The sequence below is a fragment of the Euleptes europaea genome, chromosome 2 (genome assembly GCF_029931775.1).
Source record: "Euleptes europaea isolate rEulEur1 chromosome 2, rEulEur1.hap1, whole genome shotgun sequence".
NCBI lineage: Eukaryota > Metazoa > Chordata > Lepidosauria > Squamata > Sphaerodactylidae > Euleptes > Euleptes europaea.
This window is the reverse complement of record NC_079313.1, coordinates 84454946-84476973: the sequence shown is the minus strand read 5'-3', so window position 1 is coordinate 84476973 and position 22028 is coordinate 84454946. Positions and strand designations below refer to the sequence as shown.

The window sequence follows — 22028 nt, the reverse complement described above, 5'->3', positions numbered from 1 at the left end:
AAGAGCATACAAACTCAAGGAGACCCCCAGGTGCATTTAAACATCCTTTATATTATAAGCACTATGCAAGAGCATTAGTCGCTATTTCCACATTATCTTTAATTAAATTCAAATATTAAGCAGCAATATTTCAGCTGTTTTCATTTATTTTTTATACACAGCAGCGGGAAAAGCAATTACTCTACATCTCTGATGTGCTAAATTTAATTTTCAAATCACAGCTCTTTTTTTTTGCGCCTTCTTTAATTATGAACATCAGCCCTCCCTTCTCTCTGTAACTCCCAGCCTATTCCTGTTCCTTTTAACTTCACAGGTAGACGATCATATTTTTCAGCAGGAAATTAAAGGAGGGAGGATCAAGAAGACATTTGGATCAACATCCCATCTAGATGGTCAGGAGATTTGTAACTGACAATGCAGTTAAACTGCATATCTGTTTCCTTCTCAGTAAACGCCTCCTATAATCATGCTGAAATGTATCTTCCTTCTTACATCCTCAAAATATTCCACTGCAGATTTGGAGACTGAACTCTGTTGAATAGTTGATATGTGATCGTGCTGGTGTTTGGCATTCAGCATTTGACAGTGAATTTGAACTGGATAAATGTGCTCAAAAACAATTTTCTTTCTGTTATCTGGGAACTCTCTTTTCTCTATGGATTTTATTATCCAACAGCTCATGGACTTTGAGCTAAAAGTTCTCTAAATATTTGTGCCAGAGGTCTTTCAAGTTATAGAATTAAAGGCTACTATCTAATACCTGCTGCATTATTCCAACAGTTATCTCTTAGATTATAACCCAGAGAAGAAAACTGCTGAAGATCCTGAGTCACCCTTCTCTCCTTCCTATCCAAAGGTGATATTTATGTGAATATTAATGGAATAAAACAAAGGTTCTTGCCAGCTGAAGTTAACTGAACTTGTTCATACGAGTAAAAGAGCATTTTAAAACATTGGCAGAAGTAAAATGGATCTAAGAGTTTAAAATATAAGTGGTACAAAAAGAACCTCCTTTTTCAGATTGTATTTATGGATACAAATTTTTAAGGAGCTCAAAATTTTGACCAGTCTGTTGCACGTTTCCTGTAAATGCTATTTTTTTCCATTTGAGGCAATGCTTCCGGGGCAATGTCCTACCTACCTGCCTGAGTTGCCTATGTGTAGTAGATGTAATGAGTATGCATACAAGAACTGCCTTATGTTTGGACAGACTTGTCCTTCTAACTTTGCCTGACTGGAGCTCTCTATGGTCTCAGGCAGGCAAGAGTCTTTCCCAGCATTTACTACCTGAAATCATTTAAACTGGAGATATTAGTGATAAACTTGAGAACTTCTGCATGCAAAACATATGCTCCACCACTGAGCTATGGCCCCATTTGAACCCTATACATAAGTGGTGAGTTTGGGTTGCCAGCTCTGGGTTAGGAAATTCGTGGAGATTTGGGTGTGGAACCTGGGGAGGGAATGACCACAGTAGAGTATAATGCCATAGAGTCCGCCATCCAAAGCAGCCATTTTCTCCAGGGGAGGTTGATCTCTAGTCTGGAGATCAGTTGTAATTCCAGGACATCTCCAGGCCCTACCTGGAGGTTGGCTACCCTAAAACATACGAGTAATTGCAAGAATGTATTTTTTAGTAAGGATAACTACATAAGTTTTTATGGGGTAAGTAGGATATTTGCTTTAGTGGCAAATATTAGGGCTGTTGGAAAAAAAAATTGGTATAGTTCGGATTCGGCTGAATTCGGCCCGTCTGGATTTGGGATATGCCAAAGTCCGAACTCCCCCGCTTCGGGTCAGTGCAATTCGGCGCGAATTCAAAGTTCGGGGAAAAAATTCGGCCGAATAAAGCCATTAAAAACACAACCACACCTTTCCGTGGCTCCGGGGGGGGCATTTTTGGGGGTAGAGGTCCCAAACTTTCAGCGGAGCTTCAAAGGACCCTTCTTGCAAGACCCCCCCAAGTTTTGTAAAGATTGGGTCAGGGAGGGCTGAGATATGGGCCCCGAAAGGGGTCCCCCCACCTTCTCTGAGCAGAGCTTGCCGCCCATACACAAAGCTCCCAGCCCCAACAAACAGCTGAGCTGCGGGGAGCAAGGGTGGGGCAGGTGCGAAGAAGTTTGCAAAGCAACACCTGACACCTGGGAGTTTGCAAACCATGGAAAGGGACAGAGGCTATGCATAATGAGCAGGAGGGGGTGGAATTTCCCCTTTTGCATCAGACTCAAGTCGGGACCAGGCAAATGCATTCTTTAAGTCACCATTTGAAAACCAGTTTTGAGCAAGCATCAAAATAGACCTAACCGATCTTATGATGGACATACAACTGAAGCCCCCCCCTCAAACCAGGGAGAGAGAGACTCGAGGGGACACACACACCCCAGGCAGAACGGGCAAAAGCCCCTTTGGCTTCCTCCCCCCACCCACAGAAACTGCTCCCTCCCCACACACACACAGACTCTGCTTCCCACACACACACACACACACACAAACACACAGGAGAAAAAATATAGATTAAAGCCCCCAAAGGGGTCTTACTGTGGCTGTCTTCTTTTCCATCAGGAGGGGCTGGGAGGACTGGGTAATCCAATACGATTCTATTTAAGCACGGGAGGTTTTGCCTTGGATTTGCCGCTCTGGAGATGCATACAGGATCGGGTGATCCTTTCATCCCAATAGGGAAAAGGGGAAAGCCCATATCTTGGGACCCCCTGACCCAATGTTTACAAAACTTGGGGGGTCTCTTAAGAAGGCTCGTCTGAAGCTATGCTGAATGTTTGGGGGCTGCACCCCCAAAAATGCGCCCCCTGCAGCCAGGGAAAGAGAAAAGGGGGAGCCCATATTTCTGCCCCCACTGAACCCATCTTTACAAAACTTGGGGGGTCTCTTAAGAAAGCTTGTCTGAAGCTATGCTGAAAGTTTGGGGGCTGCACCCCCAAAAAAGCACCCCCTGCACCCACAGAAATAGAAAAGGGGGAGGGAAAAGGGGTGGAGCCCATATCTCGGGACCCCCTGACCCAATGTTTACAAAACTTGGGGGGTCTCTTAAGAAGGCTCGTCTGAAGCTCCCCTGAAAGTTTGGGGTCTCTACCCCAAAAAATGCACCCCCTGCAGCCATGGAAAGGAGGGAATGTGCACACGCACCCCCCCCCCACGAGGATTTCTCTCTTTCTCTCCCCGGCCGGTCCGCACAGCAGCTGATTCCTCCAGTACTCAATCCTGACTGATTGGCCAGAAGAAGATCCAGCTTGGCCACCAATTGGCTGGGGGAGAATGCTGCTTACTGAAGGTTATGCTGCTGCGCCCCGAATTTGCCGAATTTATTCGTGAACTCCCGAACTTCCTGAATTCGGCTCCCCCATTTCCCCGCCATTTTTGAGTTCAGTTTGTCCCGAACTAAAAACCGCCGAATCAGGCGAAATTCGGCTGTTTTTCAGTTTGGACCGAACCGAATTGACAGCCCTAGCAAATACAGAGAAACTGCACTACAATCCCAGTCAGACCAGATGCTCTTCTAGTTAGATGGAGTCCAGTTGCCCGCACCTGGGGCCATGACACTGGGGGCAGGAGGAGAACAGTTCTCCCACCTGCTTTGTGTTATCCCTGAAGAAAAAATTCTTGCCCCTTTAATAGAGGATTAATAGGATATTATTTATTTACTTCCATGCCACAAAAAGCTTCAACAGTCCATTTCCACACAATAAGCCCCTATTCAAGGGGCCTTTACTACAGTTGGCCCAAGGCTCTGGTCTGGAATGCCTTCCTGACTAAGGTGCAGAGTTGCTTCTTCCTCACCTTCTTTCAGATGGGGTGCAAAATGTTTTGTGTATGTGAGGATGTTTTCCTGAAGAATCAGAGCCCAGGAAAAACTTGAAAACTTTCACACAATGCACTAGGCCCCTCCCCACACACACACACACACACACACACACACACACTATAGGGACTAAGCCCATGTACATGTAATTAGAAAGAACACACATTCTTCTCCAGGTTTTCCACATCTCCATCTTCTCTTTCTTTGTCATCTTGTAAAAGCTCCTTGGGGCAGGGACTTTCTTTCTTGTAGTCTGTAAAGCATTGTGCACATTTACTGTTCTCAGTAATAAAAATCCACCATTTGATTCAACTGAATGCAAACAAACTGGGGCCAAACTAATAGATTCCAGTGGGACAGCCATGTCAACAAAAACAAAAACCCTCTGGGACCTAAAAGACATGTATTTCAGCATATGCTTTTGCAGACTCAAGCCTTTTTTGCTTAAGCTAATGTTGTAAGGCAGGCGCAACTGCTATCACTAGACTATCTAACTAGAACAGAAGTAAATGGAGGAAATGGGGGGGAGGGGAGAACATGCATCAGCCCCCACTCCACATTGGCCAAGATCAATGCACTATGATTTCAGTTGTGAAAGTGTATTGTATTTGACTTTCAAAGAATTTTCAGAAATTATTCCAATTGACAAAGTTGATTAATATCAGGAGATACTAAAGAGTATCAAGCTACCAGTCTTGCACTCTTGCTTTGTAGCACTCTTGCATCAAAATGATTACAAATGATTAAAAACCTTATGCCTTCCTTCTCACAGCAGCCAATATTTAATTTTGGCTTTCACTATTAAATATAGATACATCTGATGTGTGTGTGTCCTCAAGTCACAGCTGACCTACGGCAATCCCATAGGGTTTTTAAAGCAAGAGATGTTCAAGGGTGGTTTGCCATTGCCTGTCTCTGCGTGGGCTGAGAGAGTTCTGAGAGAACTGTGACTGGCCCAAGGTCACCCAGCAGGCTTCATGTGGAGCAGTGGGGAATCAAACCCAGTTCTCCAGATAAGAGTCTGTTGCTCTTAACCACTACACCATGCTGTCAGACATATATTTGTATTATTCTATTTTGTAATTGTTTTTGTAATTGCTATTCATGGTCAGTAGTTGATAGTCTACATCTGACATCCGTGTTTCCAATCAAAATAGGTCTGATTGTGCAAGAGACTGGTTATTTGTTTGCAAAAACTTGCTCCATCAGTGCTTGACTGCCCCAAGTGTACAAAATTTAAGGATTTGACTGAGAGAGAAGCACAGAGCTATTTAATCAACAGCATATCTTGCAATATTGAAACGTAGAGAACTAAAACAGGCACTCACCATATACAAGACTATTAATTATGAATAATATGGAATAGATGACAAGCTGAGAAACCAAAGGAACCAAGACTATGATTGTTGTAAGGCAGTGGTTCCCAACCTTTTTTTGACCAGGGACCACTAGGACTTTTTTGTTTGGTGCAGGGACCCCAAGGTTCAAAATAAAAATTCCGGGAATTTGAAAATAAACTTTAATCATAACTGTTAGTTAAACATTAAACTTAGAATTATATTTGAATATATATATTTTATAATAGAGAACTTTTAATTTAAAATATTAATTTATTATGGGTTTATAACTTTGTTTCGCGGACCTTAATTTAGTTCTCGCGGACCCCTGGAGGTCCATGGACCCCTGGTTGGGAACCAGTGTTGTAAGGAGTAAACACACCCACGTTCCATGGTGAAAAAACTATATTCTGCGATTTCATTAAAGTAACCTACTCAGTGGTAATAACGACAGATTGTGTACAATATTACCATCTGTCATCCAAGCATGTTTCCCAATATTACCTTATCATAAATAAAAGCTCCTTATTTTAGAATATTACGGATCTGTGGAGTCCCTAAACAAATGCCATGTGCAATATTTTACCAAAACGATATAGAAAAGTGTGCAAGCTTTCAAATTCTCCAAAACTCTTTCGCAGGATAGACGTTAAAAAAACAAAAACATCCTTTTTTTTTAAAGGGACAGGCAGGCCTCCAGGGCCACAGCCAAAGGGAATTCCGACCAGCAAATGGCCAACCCATCACCCTGTGGCTCTGCCTCAACAGCATTTCCACATGACATTACAGTCCGCTTTTCGGCGTTTTCTACAGGGTTTTGTGAGGGTGGCCCAGGGCAGACCGATCCGGCCAGTCTTCGGCTGCCGAGGAGGGTCAAATCCTGATGAATACTCGGATGGGAAACCAGCAAGGAAGTCCAGGGTCGTTACTCAGAGGTAGGCGATGACAAACCACTTCTGAGCGTCGGTTGCCTCGAAAACCCGACGGGCTCGGCCGTTTCGACCATCAAACAAGCAGGCGAACGTTGCTGAAGCGAGTGGATTTTTAAAGCGAAAGAATCTTTCCTAAAAGAGGCGTTAAACAAGCGAGAAACTTTACAAACTGCCGTGAAAAACACCTTCAGCGCGCACTTCTAGCGAGACCCTGCAGCCGTCCCGTCTGACGGCGCGACGCTCCCGCTGACAAAGCCAGCGCCTTTGACCTTCCCAACATGGCGGAGCCCACTTTTCTTTTTATTCCCTTCCAAGATGGCGGCGAGGGAAGTCCTGACCTCCGCGAGGCGGCGGCAAGAGGGAATACGGTCAGCCTCTACCAAGATGGCGGAAGTGCTTCCTCGTCAGAAAGGGTATCGCTTCCGGCCCGCACTTTCCGCTGTCTCTCCGGCTATGGCCGCGGTGGGGCTGTCCGACGCGGAGTTGCGGGCGGAACTGCTGGCTCTGGGCTACCAGCCGGGGCCCATCACTGATTCCACCCGCAAGCTCTACGCCAAGAAGCTCACCCGCCTGCGGGCTGAGGTGGCCGCTGGGCTGAGGAGCCGCGGGAGCCGGCCGAACCCTCGGGGCTCGAGCAGCCCCGCGAGGCCGAAGCCGGCCGCCAGCGGCAGCCCCGGAGTCGCCCCTCGGGCCCGCGGCCTGGTTAGGAGAGAGAGCGAGGATGACGAGAGCGAGGAAGAGGAGGAGGAGGAGGGCGGCGGCGGCTACCGGCCTCCTGGCAGGGACGCCGCGCTGGCGAGCAAAGCGCTGCCTCCGAGAAACCACTGGCGGACAGAGGGCGGGGGGGCTTCCGGCAGGAGCCCGCTGGCGGCAGGAGCCGGGATGGGCCCGAGCAGCTCTTGGGCGGGAAGAAGCGGCTCAACCCCGAAAAGGCTGGAGACGGGAGGAGGGTGGGCATCTCGTTATCCGAGAGACCCCCCAGACAGGCTCCCTTCCAGCAGCCAGTATGGGGGGACATCGACAGGAGGAGGAGGAGGAGTGGGGCTACGTTCTAGCACATGGTGGGAGAAGAGGGAGCAGGGCGCGACCCCCAGCGCCCCTTGGGAATCAGTCACGGGAGGAAGCAGTACAGGCTTTAGTAATAGGGCCTATTTGGAGACCGAAAGGAGGATGACTCCCAGCTCTTATTTGGGATCAGGCAGAGAGGGGTTGAGCTGTAGGGCCCCATGGACAGCGGAGAAAGAAGCGGGGCTGTCTTCCAGAAGTGCCAAAACCCAGTGGAGTTCAGGGAGAGGATTAAGCCGCAGTGCCCGTTGGGATGGCACACGTCAAGACATAGGTTTGAGATCCAAAATTCAGGGCGCAGGAAGAAAGAACAGGGGCCTGGAATTTTATCTCTCTTGGTTCTTGTGGCTGGCAACCATAGGGCTGTTGGTCATTTTCTTGGGCATCCTTTGGGTGAAGATGATGGGACCTGCCCGACTGCAAGGGGCTGAGGACTGTACGTGCAGAGTATTTTGAGATACTTTTACCTCCTTTCCTCGTCAACCCCAGTTCCATCCTTTTCCTTACTGACAGTCTCATAATTTTGTTATTACAAACAAAATTATTGTTGTACATTTGAAGGTTTCACTTAAGGGGAAAAACAGCTCATGGATTTCTTTTGCAACTGAATGTTGCTTTTAAGCTTTTGCTTTAGAGCTTTTCAAAAAAAAAAAAGTTTGTCCACTACAGGATGGCTGCCCCATTTAATCGCCAGTACATGTTCTAAGGATGTATTTTATAAAAAGTACTAGAAGATAATGTCTTTCACACTGACTACCTAGCAAGTATAACATAAAAAATATGTACCATGATCTGCTACAGTCACCAGAAATTTTAAGCAGACAAAAAATTGTTATCCTATATTTAATTGGAACAAATGAGTTCTGCTTTATCAAATTTCCTGAAGATACACTATGTTGTTTCAAAAAAGATACATAGGGAATTTTTCTCAGGCTTTATAAAAAGGGACTCTGTAGAAAGCTGTCAAGTTTCCGGAAAAAAATACAGAGTGATTCTTCCTAAGAAAATAGATTAGCACTCACTTCACCATGGAAAAGTATGCAGTCTCTTCGTTCTTATATTCTAGGGTCTATCATGGGTCAAGTGGTGCTAGTGTTTGCAGTCATAACAGAAATCAACGGACAAATCTCTTGGATTCTTTCATCAATATAACATTTAAAGTAACTTGCCTACATTATGACAGCAAAGCACATTTTTAGTCAAAATTACTCTGTTATATTTTAATACTGGAATATATATGTGTGTGTGTATAAAAGTCTAGCATCCCATATTGTCTGCTAGATTAATATCATCTTGACATGAATGGGGTATATAATGTCTCTTATTTACAACCATGGTATGCAAATCATTTTCTTTTTATACCACTGTATCCATAGAGGCAGTTTCAATCCAATGCACAATCAAATAGAAGCAGGTCCCATTCAAATAAATGGGGACATATTTCCAAATAACATGCATAGGATAAGGTTATAATCCTAAACACACTTGTCTAGAAGTATAACACATTGAAATCTGTGGAACTTCCAAACAAATATGGTTAGGTTCGTGATGCAAATAAAATACAATTGTATATTAAAAATAATTCTGAAAGGATAGACATTAAGTTTCTTGCAAAACAAAGTGGCTTCTAATCAGCAAAGTTAAAGTAATACTAAATAGTTAGTCCTTAAGGTGCCACAAACCCCTTTATTGTTTTAAAAGAGCAAGTTTGAATCTTAGGCCTTGTGAGGAATATGTAATATAAAGATAGCTAATCCTTTTTTCTTCTGGTTCACAGTGAAGCTGTTGCCCATGGATTGTTCAGAAAGGACAGATGATGTAAGCATGAATTTGTCTTTGGGGTCCCAGGTGCTAAGTTTAATATTTAAGCATTCTGCATATATCATTTCTTGTCACTGTTGTCCTAGAAGTGAGCCTCTGATGTTTTCAGGGAAGAATTTAATGATTTATTGATAAGGAATTAATAGACTGCTTTTTGTTGTCAGAATAAAAAGAATCATCATTCAAACCATGTTACTCTAAGCAGCTACAAATCTGAATCCTTGCTTTTACAGAAACATGTTTTAGTCAATTGTAACAAAAGAGAGATTTATTCATGTTAAAAGTCTCATCTGCAAAGCTGCTTTTCTAGATCAAGCTTAAATAAAGCTAGCAGCCTTTAAGCTCTTGTGATGTGCATATAGAATCCCTCCTGATGTGTTCATGTAGCTGTGCCTTGTTCCAGAATACACAGCTGGATAAAACAAATCGTGGTACAGTGTGTAGTTAAAGTGACAGTTCTGTGATTTTGTAATGTTTGCTACATTCTAACATGAGTTACTGCAGTCATGTCCAAAGTCCGGCCCGGGGGCCAATTGCGGCCCCTGGGCCGGTTTAATACGGCCCCCCAGCCTGTTTTGCAGAGAGAGAAAAGGGGGCGTGTGGGGGCTGCGCCTGTGCTTTGCATCCTCGACCGAGGGGGCAATGCTTGGGCGGAGGGTCGCCTCGATTGGCTGTCTCAGCCCCACCCCCTGGAATGAAGGCCAGCGAGTCTGAAACCCTAGAGAGGCCACTTCCTTCTTACCCAGAGCCCGCGCTGGGGGACGCGGCCTTTGTTGTTCTGACGCCTGGAAAGCAGCAGCAGCTCCTCCCAAGTGGGTCAAGGGGGATCCTGAGGATGGGTTGGGGGGGGACTCGAGGGTGGGACAGGTGGCGAGGGGGGAAGGGAAATGCAAGGGAGGTCAGATGCTGGCCCCAATCCTGGAGAGGAAAGACATCCCCCCACACACACACCAGATTAGCCTCCACCGCTCATGTGGAGGAGTGGGGGAATCAGACCCCGTTCTCCAGATCAGACTCCACCACTCCAAACCACCACTCTTAACCATTACACCACGCTGGCTCTCATGGGGAGAAAAACTCCACATTCCTCCCTGCACGGGAGATGTCAGAGTGTTTGAATCTTGGACTCCATGAGAATGAAAACCAGTTTATTTCCTGGCTCAGATGAGGGGAGGACAGAATACCCCCAGCATGGTTGAAGGGAGAGAGAACAGTCCCAGAGAGGCACATGAGTGGGGGGGGAGGGGGAGGAAGAGTTCCTGCTCCCTCCCTACAGAAGGAAGGTTGGAGATTTAGAAGCTGGTGGGCGTCCGGTGAGCTGAAAGGGGCTTTGGGGAGAGGAAGGAATGTTGCCATGGTTTTTGTGGTGCAGTCTGTGGTTATGGGCATAATAAGTATGCTGTTTGCAATAAGCTTTGCATCAAATAGTTAATTTGCATTTAATTAATTTAATTAAGAATGTCAGGCAAAATGGTTGGCCCTCGCGCATGTTCACTTCATCAAATCTGGCTCTCTTTGAAAAAAGTTTGGACACCCCTGAGTTACTGTAACTGTTCATTTGTCATACAGAGGATACAAGATTAATGTTTGGTGGGAATTCTCTTGTTTCCCTTATCTGCTCTTTTAACCTCCGTATCTAAAATTTCATGGTAAATCCACAAGTAGTAGTGACTGCCCCAGTGATATTTTTGATAAACGGAGTCTCTTGAAAAAAAGCTGGTATATATTGAAGCTATTTCCTTAGCTAACATATAAAATGGAGCAGCCATTCATCAATGACACTTGTGCCAAAGAAAACACCTGTTTAGTAAGAAGAGACAAATCATAAAAACCCATTCTTAATTTTACTGGCTAAAGTGGAGCAGAAGAGAAGACTAGGTTAGATCCCAACCTCCTTTTCTCCTTGTGGAAGTCACTTCCACCCACCATGGGGGTAGTTTTGGGCTGTTTCCCGGATTGTGGGGGCACAGCAGGCTGCAGTGGGAGATGGAGGGGGAAAGAATTACCTTCATCTACTATGGCTGTGCTTATACTGGGTAGGATCCACCCACTCTTACTAAGTAGCTGTCTTCATTTCTTGTGGCTGGTTGAATTACTGATCTATGGACTTATTTTCTCTCTTTTCAGTTCTGTAAAGCAAAACAGGAAGAAGGAGTAATGAACGTATTATATGAGTTATATACTTACCTAGCAATACAGGCTGGTAAGTTATAGTTTTTCTTTCTAGAAATAACTTTTGAGTTGTCAGTATAAATCTATCTCCCTACTGTCAAGATATTTTCAATCTTAATTTCCATTTAGGAGATGACAATTGACCATTTCACTCTCTAAACGTGAGCTCTAATTAATGCAGTCACCTAGTAGGAGAAATTATTCCAGAGTTTCACATGTTCTAAGGGAGGACTGAAGAATGTGGCTGAGAAGAACAATGAGGTCAAAGTAGAAAGTTCTCTCCCACTAACCTATGTGTGCTCATTGCAATGTGTCTACAGAGCCTATACACATAAAGGTTTTTTTTTTCATACAATCAGGACACTAGAGGAGGGCAGACGTTGGCTCTGCCTTCCTGCGCCTTTCTTCCCCCTCAACCCCAAGCAGATTATTGCCCTTCAGAATGTGTGAAAAGGGCTCATGTTTTCACAAAGAGGTTTTGGGATGAACAGTTTCAGTTTTTATATATCCTCCATTCCCCAACTCTGTGTCTAAAATGCAGGCACAGTTCACAAGTTTAGAGTCACTGTGGTGTACTGATCCGAATCTAGTGTCTACTTGGACAAGTCACACATTCTCAACCTAACATACTTCCCAGAGTTGTGAGGATGAAATACAGGAGATAATAATAATGTAAGTTTTTTTTATTCCCATTGGGCTTAACTGAAGAAAATAAATAAAAAGTTAAAGGTATCCTTATATCTTTCATACATATATACCATTGTTTAAAAGAGCTGGCCAGCTCCGTCTAGAAACTTCCAGAATGGCAGATGACTAATTAAAATGTAGTACCAAACCAAGTGCAGAAATTTGAGATAGATATCCAGTGTTTAGATTATTATAGGTATGGTTTTGGCTTTGAAAGTCATTGTTCTCCAGGGCTGGCAGTAGAGCACCATGATTTTCAAAGCAAAAACATGCTGATCTTTTACTAGTCTTTGACTCAGCTGGATACACCTTTGGCTTGGTGTAGCTTGTAGAGGTGTACTTATGCATGTGCTGACTTCCAAAAAGCTCATTTACTTTTTTTTTACACTAATTATATTTTCCAATCTTTATTCATTTTATTGGCACACTGAACTGTTTCACTGTGATGAGGATTAGCTTATAGATGAACCTATGGGGACTGTTGGTAGATAACACTTTCTTTAGCACCACTCATCATCCTAGGTGCTGTATAGTATTGCGGCCATAGCCTTCACACTAGAAAACTTGTATCTCGGAAACATTAATGTTTATTGCTGTCATTGCAGAGAAATTAAAACTTTGCTGTTAGTTAAAACTGCTTTTCTGATGCATTGTATATGGGGGATGGAGAGTGGTAGGAGTTTTACTCTGTGATTAGTGATAGGAGACTTATTTCCAGGATCTCAGTGGTTCTTAAACTTTGCTGAAAGGAAGATCAGTATTCTAGTATTTTTGCACACAGCCATATATAACCACCCTTTGGGGAAGAGGAGACTTTAAAAATCTTATACTGGGTTGTTGTCCGTGGTCAACAAAGCTATATACACACATAGGGGAGGGCTCAGCAGGAAGGTTCTTCGATGTTTCCATTTTAGATGCTTGCATTGCTGAAGAGGAAAGTTGCTTTTAAATTTAATCTGGAAGCTGGGCTGCCTCCTTAGCACTCAGTGGAAACTTTACATCCACCCTTTAAGCTCCATAAATGCAACAGAAATTTATAAACAAACTAGAAATTTCTGGCTGCTGGAGCATTTTCCTCCCTAGTTTTCACTGTCTCCACAGAACTGCCTGTAAGCATATCTAGAACCACAGTTGAGAACCATGCTCAAAGAGAATGTCTTTTACCATAGGCATGAAAGGCAGCAATCTTTCCTTACTCCTCTAGTACCCATTTGTGTCATGAACATGAGAAGTAATTGTCCTTATGTTACTCTACAAGTCATAAAATAATCTGGCTGTGTATATTCTGTATAAGCATTTTGTTGATGCTAAAACTGAGTTAAAGGGGAATTTGTTTCAGGGTTCTGTACTATTTGGTAAGTTTCCTAAGAGGAAAAAAGTTATTTCCAAATAGTAACGCTCTTGGTTTCTCTTCCCCCTCCCAGGCAAATTTGAGTGTGGAAATGCTGAGAATCTAGAAAGTAAATGCATTCAGGTTCAAGAAGCAAAAGATTATATAGAGGTAAGCTCAGTCACAATACATTTCTATTGCAAGGTTTTTTGTTGTTGTTTGATATTTGTTTCTCTCCCCCCCCTCCCACACACACACAAAACTAGCCCTTCATCTAGTTTTCCCTTTCAGCAATTCTGGAGCAAGGGATGGTGGTTCCAGCTGTTACTTGATGTGCCATTTTTATATGTTAATTATGCTTTTTTAAGAAGCCTAAATAATGTGACTGCTCAGATTTGCCGTTCCTTTTTCCTTCCAAGAAACCAAAGGTTTCCTACATATAGAGCTGCTGGAAGTAAAGTTTCTCCATTCTTCACCACAATGCAGTATAAAACTCTTTGCTTTGCCTCTGCAGGTATATCTCTTTACAGAAAAGGACTGCTAAGTGTGTGGTATACTTACCTCTGTTGTGGCACTTCAGTCAGGATGTTTTTCTGTGATGTGTGTTCTTGCATCATATATAGTAAATGTAAAATGTAGCTGGTTTGTCTTCTGTTTTCCAGCTAGTTGCATTCATTTCAAATACATTAGGAAACTTGCTGAATCTAGTTATGCAGTAGTTAATAATTTAGGGGAGAAGCAATGCATCTATAAGAAAATTGTTCATGAACAGGAGAATACAGAACTAATGTTCTGGGGTATCTTTCTTTACAGAATATGACTGGCAGCTCTGCAGAGAAGTTTAGGGATGCCTTGCAGTGGTTATTGAACAATCAGAAAGATTCAGGTATATGGTGAGTGTACAAGAACAATCAGTGTTGTGATTCCCAAACCCACCTTCCCCTATGATGTGGCAGGGAATTTTTGTTTAGGATCCCATTCATGAAAGAAGTGAGCTTTCTTAGGAAACAGACTACCGGTAATCCTCTTTTCTTTTTTGTGGAGGGCCCAGCTTTCTATATCTAGCTATCTTCTCTTGAGCTTGCAGACCTTCCACAGGCACTGCAAAATGTTTATATTTAGATTAGCATTTGATCCGTCTAAGAATATGACTGCACAAAATGTGACCCTCCATGTTGGACACAGCTTACCAGCCATGAATGGCAGCCTTCCAGGGAACTGATATTTTTGCTGCCTGTTTGCCTGGGTCTGCATGAGAATGTCAGACACCTTGTAGATACCTGGATGATGAGCTGCGTGGCTGGATCATATTTTACAGGCCTGATTGAGAATCTTTGGTTGTTACACTGCTTATGAGAGATTGAATCTTGCCTCTCCTGGTACACCCCCAAGAGCTCTGTGCTCTGCTAAATAACAACCTGCTGGTGGTCCCTGGCCTGAAGAATGTCCGGCTGTCCTCAACCAGGGCCAGGGTTTTTTCGGCCCTGGCCCCAGCCTGGTGGAACTTTTTCTAATGAGACCAGGGCCCTGTGAGGCCTGATGTAGTTCCGTAGGGCCTGTAAGACCAAGATGTTCCACCAGGCCTATGGTTGAGGGCAGCAATGGTTTATAACATGGCTGGCATCTCCCCCCCCCCTTTTTTTTTTTTTGCTCTGGTTCCATCTTACTGACAATGGTAGGGGGGTCTTATTGCCCCTCGGACTCTCTGTGGCGGAGTGTTTTATAAATGGCGCTAATTGGTATAATTGGATTTTAATGGCTCTTTTAATAACTGTTTATAAGTGTTTATAATTTTTATTGATTGTTGAAGTTTATGTATTGGTTTTTAAATAATTGCTAGCCACTCTGAGCCCAGCCCTGGCTGGGAAATAGAGCAGGGTATAAATTGAATAAAATAATAAATAAAAATAAATAATTATGCCATGATTGGGTGGCTATAGGCAAGGCACTATTTCTCAGCCCCTCCCCCACCACCACCATTTGCACTATGGGGATAATACAAAACTACTGTGTGGTAAAGGATTACTGAGATAATATGAAGCACTTTAAACATTATATATAAGTACCAAGTGGTTATTTGGCTGGTGGCTTACTCTGAGTTATTTGAAAACAGGTGGGATCTCCATTTTATAAAGAAATTATTCAGAACTCTATCTAATCTTATGTAATTTAGCATCTAATGTATTCCTCAGCCTGAGGTCTTCTTAGATCATGTAAGGTAAGCAAGAGCTTTGGCGGGTCAAGAAGGGGAAACCTGAGAATATGCTAATACCAGGGGGTTGCTTGAAATACTGAGGATTTGGAATGTGGCAGTCTCCCAGTTTGGAGAAGGAGTACACAGCACCTTTTCTGGGCTGTCAGATGAAATGTAAAACTGATCAAAGATATTTATTAACCACACTTTGTTTTAAGTGATGTTATACTTTAACACCATGGCACTTTATGCAGTGGTAGAAATATGATCTCAGTTGTGCTATCCTTGGTTTCATGTGGTATGAATTCAGGAGAGTCACAGAGATTGTGTTTCACTGGGAGTATTTGTTCCAGCGGTCTTACACTCATACTGAATGTTTCTGTGGTTATAGGGGTGTTTTATGTTCTGTAGGACTGAAAACACATTAGCACTTTAAATATGCTGTATCACATTCACAGTATAGCTAACTTGCTCACCGACATAAATGGCAGGATCCTTGCTATCTTTAGTTCTGGACAAATCAAAATGTGTGTTCCCTCTTCACTTCCATTGATATTCTTGTACTTGGGGTTTATTGGTACAATAATGGCCGCACAGTATATCTGGAGGGTAAACATCACTGTGTGCAAATCATCCTGCGGTTTTGCGTAGCCCTTTGAAAAATTGCAAAGTCTCTTTAAGTGCCTATTATATATTTATAAGGACTTCCTTGCTTGTCTCGTACTGGTGTTATAGATTATTCTCTTGAACTATGTGGGAGATATCAAGAGCCACTCACTGCAGGCAGGGTGCCAATATACATATGTTTTCAAGCTCTCAGATACAGATGTGCCATTTGAAAGCAAAATTATTTTTGATAGGAAGGAAAGAAAGGATAATAGCAATCTGAAATGCATTTTGCAGTTATTCAGGGATCAGACCAGCTAGTAAGCTGATTATGCTGCATCCACGCATCTTTGTTTCTGTATTGTTAAAATTATTTTCATTAGAAGTCCTGTACAGAAGTTGCTCTTAAAGTTGCCATAGCCCTGAAGTTTTGAAATAAACATTTGAAATTGCCTTACACAAAGACAGACTTTTGGTCCATCCTGCTCAGAATTATCTAGTCTGATTGGTTTGGGATCCTTAAGGTCTCCGGGAGGAAAAGCTCTTTCCTAGCACTAACTACCCAGGAGATGCTAGGGACTGAATCTGGGACTTTCTGCATGTAGAGCATGTGTTTATACTATGACCCCTGCCCTTAAGTTTTAAATGTGTTTTAAACCTATTTAACCATTATGGCTCCTAACAAGGAATCTCTGTGGGAATTGTAGTTTTAAATTCCTAGGACACTTCATAGAAGGCTCAGTGCACTTGTTAAAAAAAACTACAGCTTCCAGTGTTCCTGGGGGAAACTGGCAGCTAAAATGGTATCAAAACTACTTATGTTTGTGGTATAAATATGCCCTCGGTTATGTGTTGCAATCTCATTACTGGGTCAGAATCTTTCATAATCCTAAAATGTTTGCCACTGTGGGATTTATATGGAAGTCACTTTGTACAAAAGTATAGTCTAGCAGATTTTGACTATTGAGTTACAGAATACAATCTTAGGTAAGTCCATAAGAGATTGTTTTGCTTTCTGAGCATATAAATTAACACATGCTGGTGCCTTAATTCAGCAGTCAGTTTTCAAAAATAATATGTCTGTGTTGTTAACGCTGTGACTACTATGGAATCCTTTGACAGGCCCGAGGCTGTGAGCAATGACAAAATACCCCTTCTACCCTAATCTGACTATCTAAAACTGTGCTGTAAATGTTTTAAAAGGCATTCCATTTCTCCATTCTTTGCATGTGAAGATTCCACCGGGCTAAACACTATTCCCTTAGGGACATGTATTAGAATTGTTGGTGGGATGGAATTCAGAGCTTTCCAATTAAGATTTTCTTCACCATTACAAACCATAACTTGAAAGAGCAAAATACACTCCCCATTTTTGTATTCACCATAATTAAGAGTTTTATCAACACTTGAGCAAATTGATCCCATTCTGGCAGCTCAATATGAAACTTAATAAGAATGTACCGTGTGCTAAAAAGCTGCTTCAGCCTTTTATACACATGTTGTATGAACATACTTGACTCTGTGCTGATAAAAACAGAACCAAATAAGACAGCTTTGTTTGGGAGTTCTACTGCGTAGAAAGTTCTTAGCTTTCACAGAGTTAGACTACAAGTAGCACAATGAAACTGATAGAGTTGGGTGTGAAGTAGTATCAGCAGCTCACATGCAGTTCTCTATGATTTCTTGGTCAGCAAAGCTGAACTATCTATGTGCAATAAGCTATTCGTTGCAACCCCAGAGAGGCATCAATTAGCAGTTATAAATTAGATCACCCAGGTTTCTTAACCCAGGTTTACTGAAATGAGCCAGCAGCTAGGAATCTTGCATCAGGGCTTCTCCCAGTTTGCTGTTGTGTAATATATTTCCTGCTGGACTGTTTGTAGCTTCCTAGTTTTGAGGTCTGTTCCCCCTTTAATCTCTGTAGTCTTTACTTTCATGCTCAGACTCTTATCCATTCATGCACTCTGCTACCCTTCAATTACCATTACTGTACCCTATGTATAATCTCACAGCATGAATGCATGCCATGCCCCATAACTTCCCTTTAGATCCTGGTCTTTTTCCTTCCATTTGCTATTTTCTTTTACTCCTTGGCATTTCTCTTCCAACCTCTATGCTGAAATCTCCTAACTCTTCATTTCTCTGGATCCTCAGGAGACCAGAGTTCACTTGAAACCCTATTGATCCATAGCAGTCAAAAGGAAAACACAATCAACCCCTACTATGAATGGGCAGGAGGGGATCTGGAGTTGCCCAAGCCACCATCTGCACCACCATATGGGGACATCTTATTTTGCAACATCAGGGTTTCTCCACATGGCATAAGTCCATATAATAAACATGGGGAGTATATAGAACAGTTCAGGCTTGGTAAAGGAAGTCACAGCCCTCAATTTGCAAGATCTGAGCAAGGCTGTCAAAAATAGGATATTTTGGAGGACTTTCATTCATGGTGTCGCCATGAGTCGGAAGCGACTTGACGGCACTTAACACACACACATATAAAACAGGGCTTTTCATCCATAAGGTTTTTGCCAGATGCATCAAGCTTTAATTCAAGAGTATGTACTTAAATAATGTGTTTCCAGGTGACTTAACTGTGGTAATTTGTTTCAAGAGAAATCGACCAACATGCATCCATACCTTTAGTTGTTCTCTGCAATCACTGGAGGAGGGATTCCAATTTAAAGTTTAATCTCCTGCTCACTGAGAGGTGCTGTCAAAAACCTATAGAGGAGGACTTCACTTTGCTGATGGATATTCCTACCCTGCTGTCTTTCCAAAGTTCTATCCTTCAGCTAGTAAGGGACTAGTACTCAAATATGCCAAGAATGCTGGTAGCAAGAACCTAGTTTTTTCTTAACAGTGTGGTTAAAAAAATGAGCTGCCTGAGAAATATGGACCATCTGAGTGCTTACTTTTGTTCAAAGCCTCTTCCTGTTTCTTCCTTTCAGGTTACAAGGTGACGATCCTTCAGAAGAAATTACATCTGTGGACCAGGTGATTTGCCTTGAGTCTACCCGTCCTCGAATGAGTTTAGGATGCCGTTTTCACCGAGCACTATGCACAGCCATGACAAACCTATTTATATTCTTTTGGAGTACGTTTTTGTTTTGTTTGTTTTTTCCTGTGACAGCCAAGTTTAAGCACTGTTAATATCCAAGTTTCTTTCAGGAGTTGCAATAGCATGCATTGTCATGGTAGGTAGAGGCTTTGAGCAAGGTAGCTAATCTCCTGTACACACACACGGTAAAAGGACCTCCTCAAAGGATATGTATGTGAGTACTAGAGGGCAAAGAGAGCCAGCATGGTATAGTGGTTAAAGTGTCGGACTAGGACTTGGGAAACCTAGGTTCCAATCCCCACTCGCTCCATGGAAGCTTGCTGGGTGCCCTTGGGCCAGTCACACACTCTCATCCTGGACCCTGGCTAGTATGGGAGACCTCCAAGGAATACCAGGGTCATGACACATAGGCAGGCAATGGCAAATCACCTCCAAACAGTCTCTTGCCTTGAAAACCATACAGGGGTCACCGTATGTCAGCTGTGACTTGACGGCAAAAAAACAACAACAATCCTACCGAGGAAAGTAGGAATAAGGAGACACTATCATTTATCTGCCTGTGGGAAGCAAACATGGAGGTGGCCTTGACTGTGTAGACCAAGGTTTGAATTCCCACTCAGCCATGAAGTTTGCTTGGGGATCTTGAGGCAGTCATCATTTATTATTTAAAATATTTATACCCTGGTGAAAGGGTGAATTGCAATTACTTGCCGCGATGATGCTCAGTCTCTTGTCTATTACCTGTAGCTCATCGCCATCCAAAGGCTTAGGACAGGTCATAGTAATTTATGAAACAGGTGTGTTAAAACAGGTTAAAAATATAGCCTGCACTAGAAATCCAACCTCAACTTCCACAGCCACCCAGATTTGCCAGAGAGTTAACTAAATTTGCAAAAAGTGCTGAGAGGGAAGTTTCATAATTATGGGACAGAAAGCAAGAAACACTTCTCTACATAACATGACTGCTTAAATGGGAGATTTGTTTTAAAAAGTGGGTACTCTTGATTAATTGATCTCAGGAACTGTAGGGGGTGTGGCTGGGGTATCTCTGTGTCCTCAGTGCCTTGCTTGCCTAGCTGTTTGTTTACATTCTGACAAATCTATCATTGTACTATCCTCACAGGTTTAGCTTTCCTTTGGGGGGTTTTGATTCTCTTGAAGTATTACTGGCGGAAAAGAGAAGAGGAGGAGCGGGCCATGTATAAAATGGTACAGAAAATAATAGGTAAGGCTTCATCTGCAGCTTGAAATGCAACTGAAATGCAACAGAACTTAATATTTCTTGACTCTGCAACATTCTTTCAATAGCTGCCGTCCAGAATCACTACAAAGAGTGGGAGCAGAATTTGGAACGGTACCCCTATGTAGGCATCCTGCACATCAGAGACACACTCATCCCACCACAGGACAGGTAACTCTGTCTTTGCTTTAAGCATGGCTTTGAATTCTTCCTATAGATGTGAAGTCAATCTCCAAGAGCAGCCATCCCTTGTAGTTTATCACAGATGTCTGGTATGTGATAGAGCTGCATTCCTCTGCACATGTGACTGTCATGGTTAATAACCACTGATAGAGGTACCCTTCTTGAATGTGTTTAATCTTTTTTTGAACACCATCTATGCTAGTAGTCACCCTGACCAGGATAGCCCAATCTCGTCAAGCTAAGCAGGGTCAGCACTGGTTAGTACTTAGATGGGAGACCAGCAAGAAGTCCAGGGTTGCTATGTAGAGGCAGGTAATGGTAAACCACTTCTAATAGTCCCTTGCCTTGAAAACCCTACAAGATAGCCATACGTTGGCTGCAACGTGATAGCACTTTCCTCCACCACCATGCTAGTGGTCATCTCCGTGTGCTGAAATCTGTAAGCTAGTTGTGCATTACTTGAGGAAATCCTTCAAATTTTTGAGAGAGGGAAACATCTTTAGTGATGCCAGAGTTGTGGTAAAGCATACATATCTCTCATACATTATCTGGTTATATCTCTCATACATTATCTGGTTATAGGATACTGATGCAAGGCTTTCAGTATCTTAATCGTACCATTGTTTTTTTCCTTGCTGTCTAGACTGTTGAGTACAAAATGAAGCATCATAATGGTCACATGACCTGCCTTCGCCATCCTTAGATCAGAGCTCAAAACAGAGAGCCACCCAGCACCAACCCAACTGTAGAGGCATTCACTAAGGGCTCTAGCCTCTAAAGAACCTATGCAAGTCTTCTTGCAGTATCCACAGCCAGGATTTGGAGGTTACTGCCATCCTTGAGCTTCCTTTTGCTGCAAGTAAGCCGAGGCCCTTATTATGAGCATGTGCCCTGCCCGAAACCAGATGAGCCCATGATCTCCATTGTGGTTCTGTTTCCTTTATCTTGTCTTGGCAGGCAAGGGATACTTAAGCAGTGTGGCATGCACACACGTTCAGCCAAGGTTACAAAATGTCATTCTCCCCCCCCCCCACTTTTTTTTTTAATGGTCCCAGGAAAATAATGAGGCGAGTTTGGGACCGAGCAGTGGATTTCCTCGCTTCAAACGAGTCACGGATTCAGACCGAGTCGCACAGAGTAGCGGGAGAGGATATGCTTGTGTGGCGTTGGACGCAGCCTTCTTACCTCTCTGATTCGGAGCACTAGCCCTGAAGAAAGGCCAAACCAGCATTGCAACACTGTGCAGGGGCCATGTGCTCCATCCTAGGTCGGGAAAGGGGCTGTCTCTACTCAGGTGTGCTCTTTGACACCATTGTTCAAGTGTATGAGAAGGAAAAATGACTACGAGGCAGTCATTTGTCAGTAGCGAATATAAACTGGATATGCAGATGCACACCAAAGCTACCTTTTTCAGGCACGTATTCGGCTTCCCTAACATAGCCCTCTGAAAAAGGAAATTGTCCAGTTGGAAGATGCCATAGATAGTTTTACCCAGTGTATGGGAAAAAAAGCTGTATCTGACTTGCCACTTGGATCATCAGCGCTAAAACTATGATGAGGTACTTTAAAAGGAACTAGCC

At 43.1% G+C, this 22028-nt stretch overlaps 1 protein-coding gene across 1 annotated transcript; it reads left to right on the top strand.

Moving 5' to 3' along the window:
- Positions 1-6539: 6539 nt before the first annotated feature.
- Positions 6540-21785, top strand: LEMD2 (LEM domain nuclear envelope protein 2). Its single transcript, XM_056845503.1, has 9 exons — positions 6540-7587; positions 8929-8969; positions 11100-11175; positions 13256-13332; positions 13975-14054; positions 18916-19061; positions 20149-20250; positions 20334-20436; positions 21504-21785. Exons 1-9 carry the CDS (start codon positions 6540-6542, stop codon positions 21652-21654), a joined length of 1824 nt encoding a protein of 607 aa, XP_056701481.1. The 3' UTR covers positions 21655-21785.
- The last annotated feature ends 243 nt before the right edge of the window (positions 21786-22028 follow it).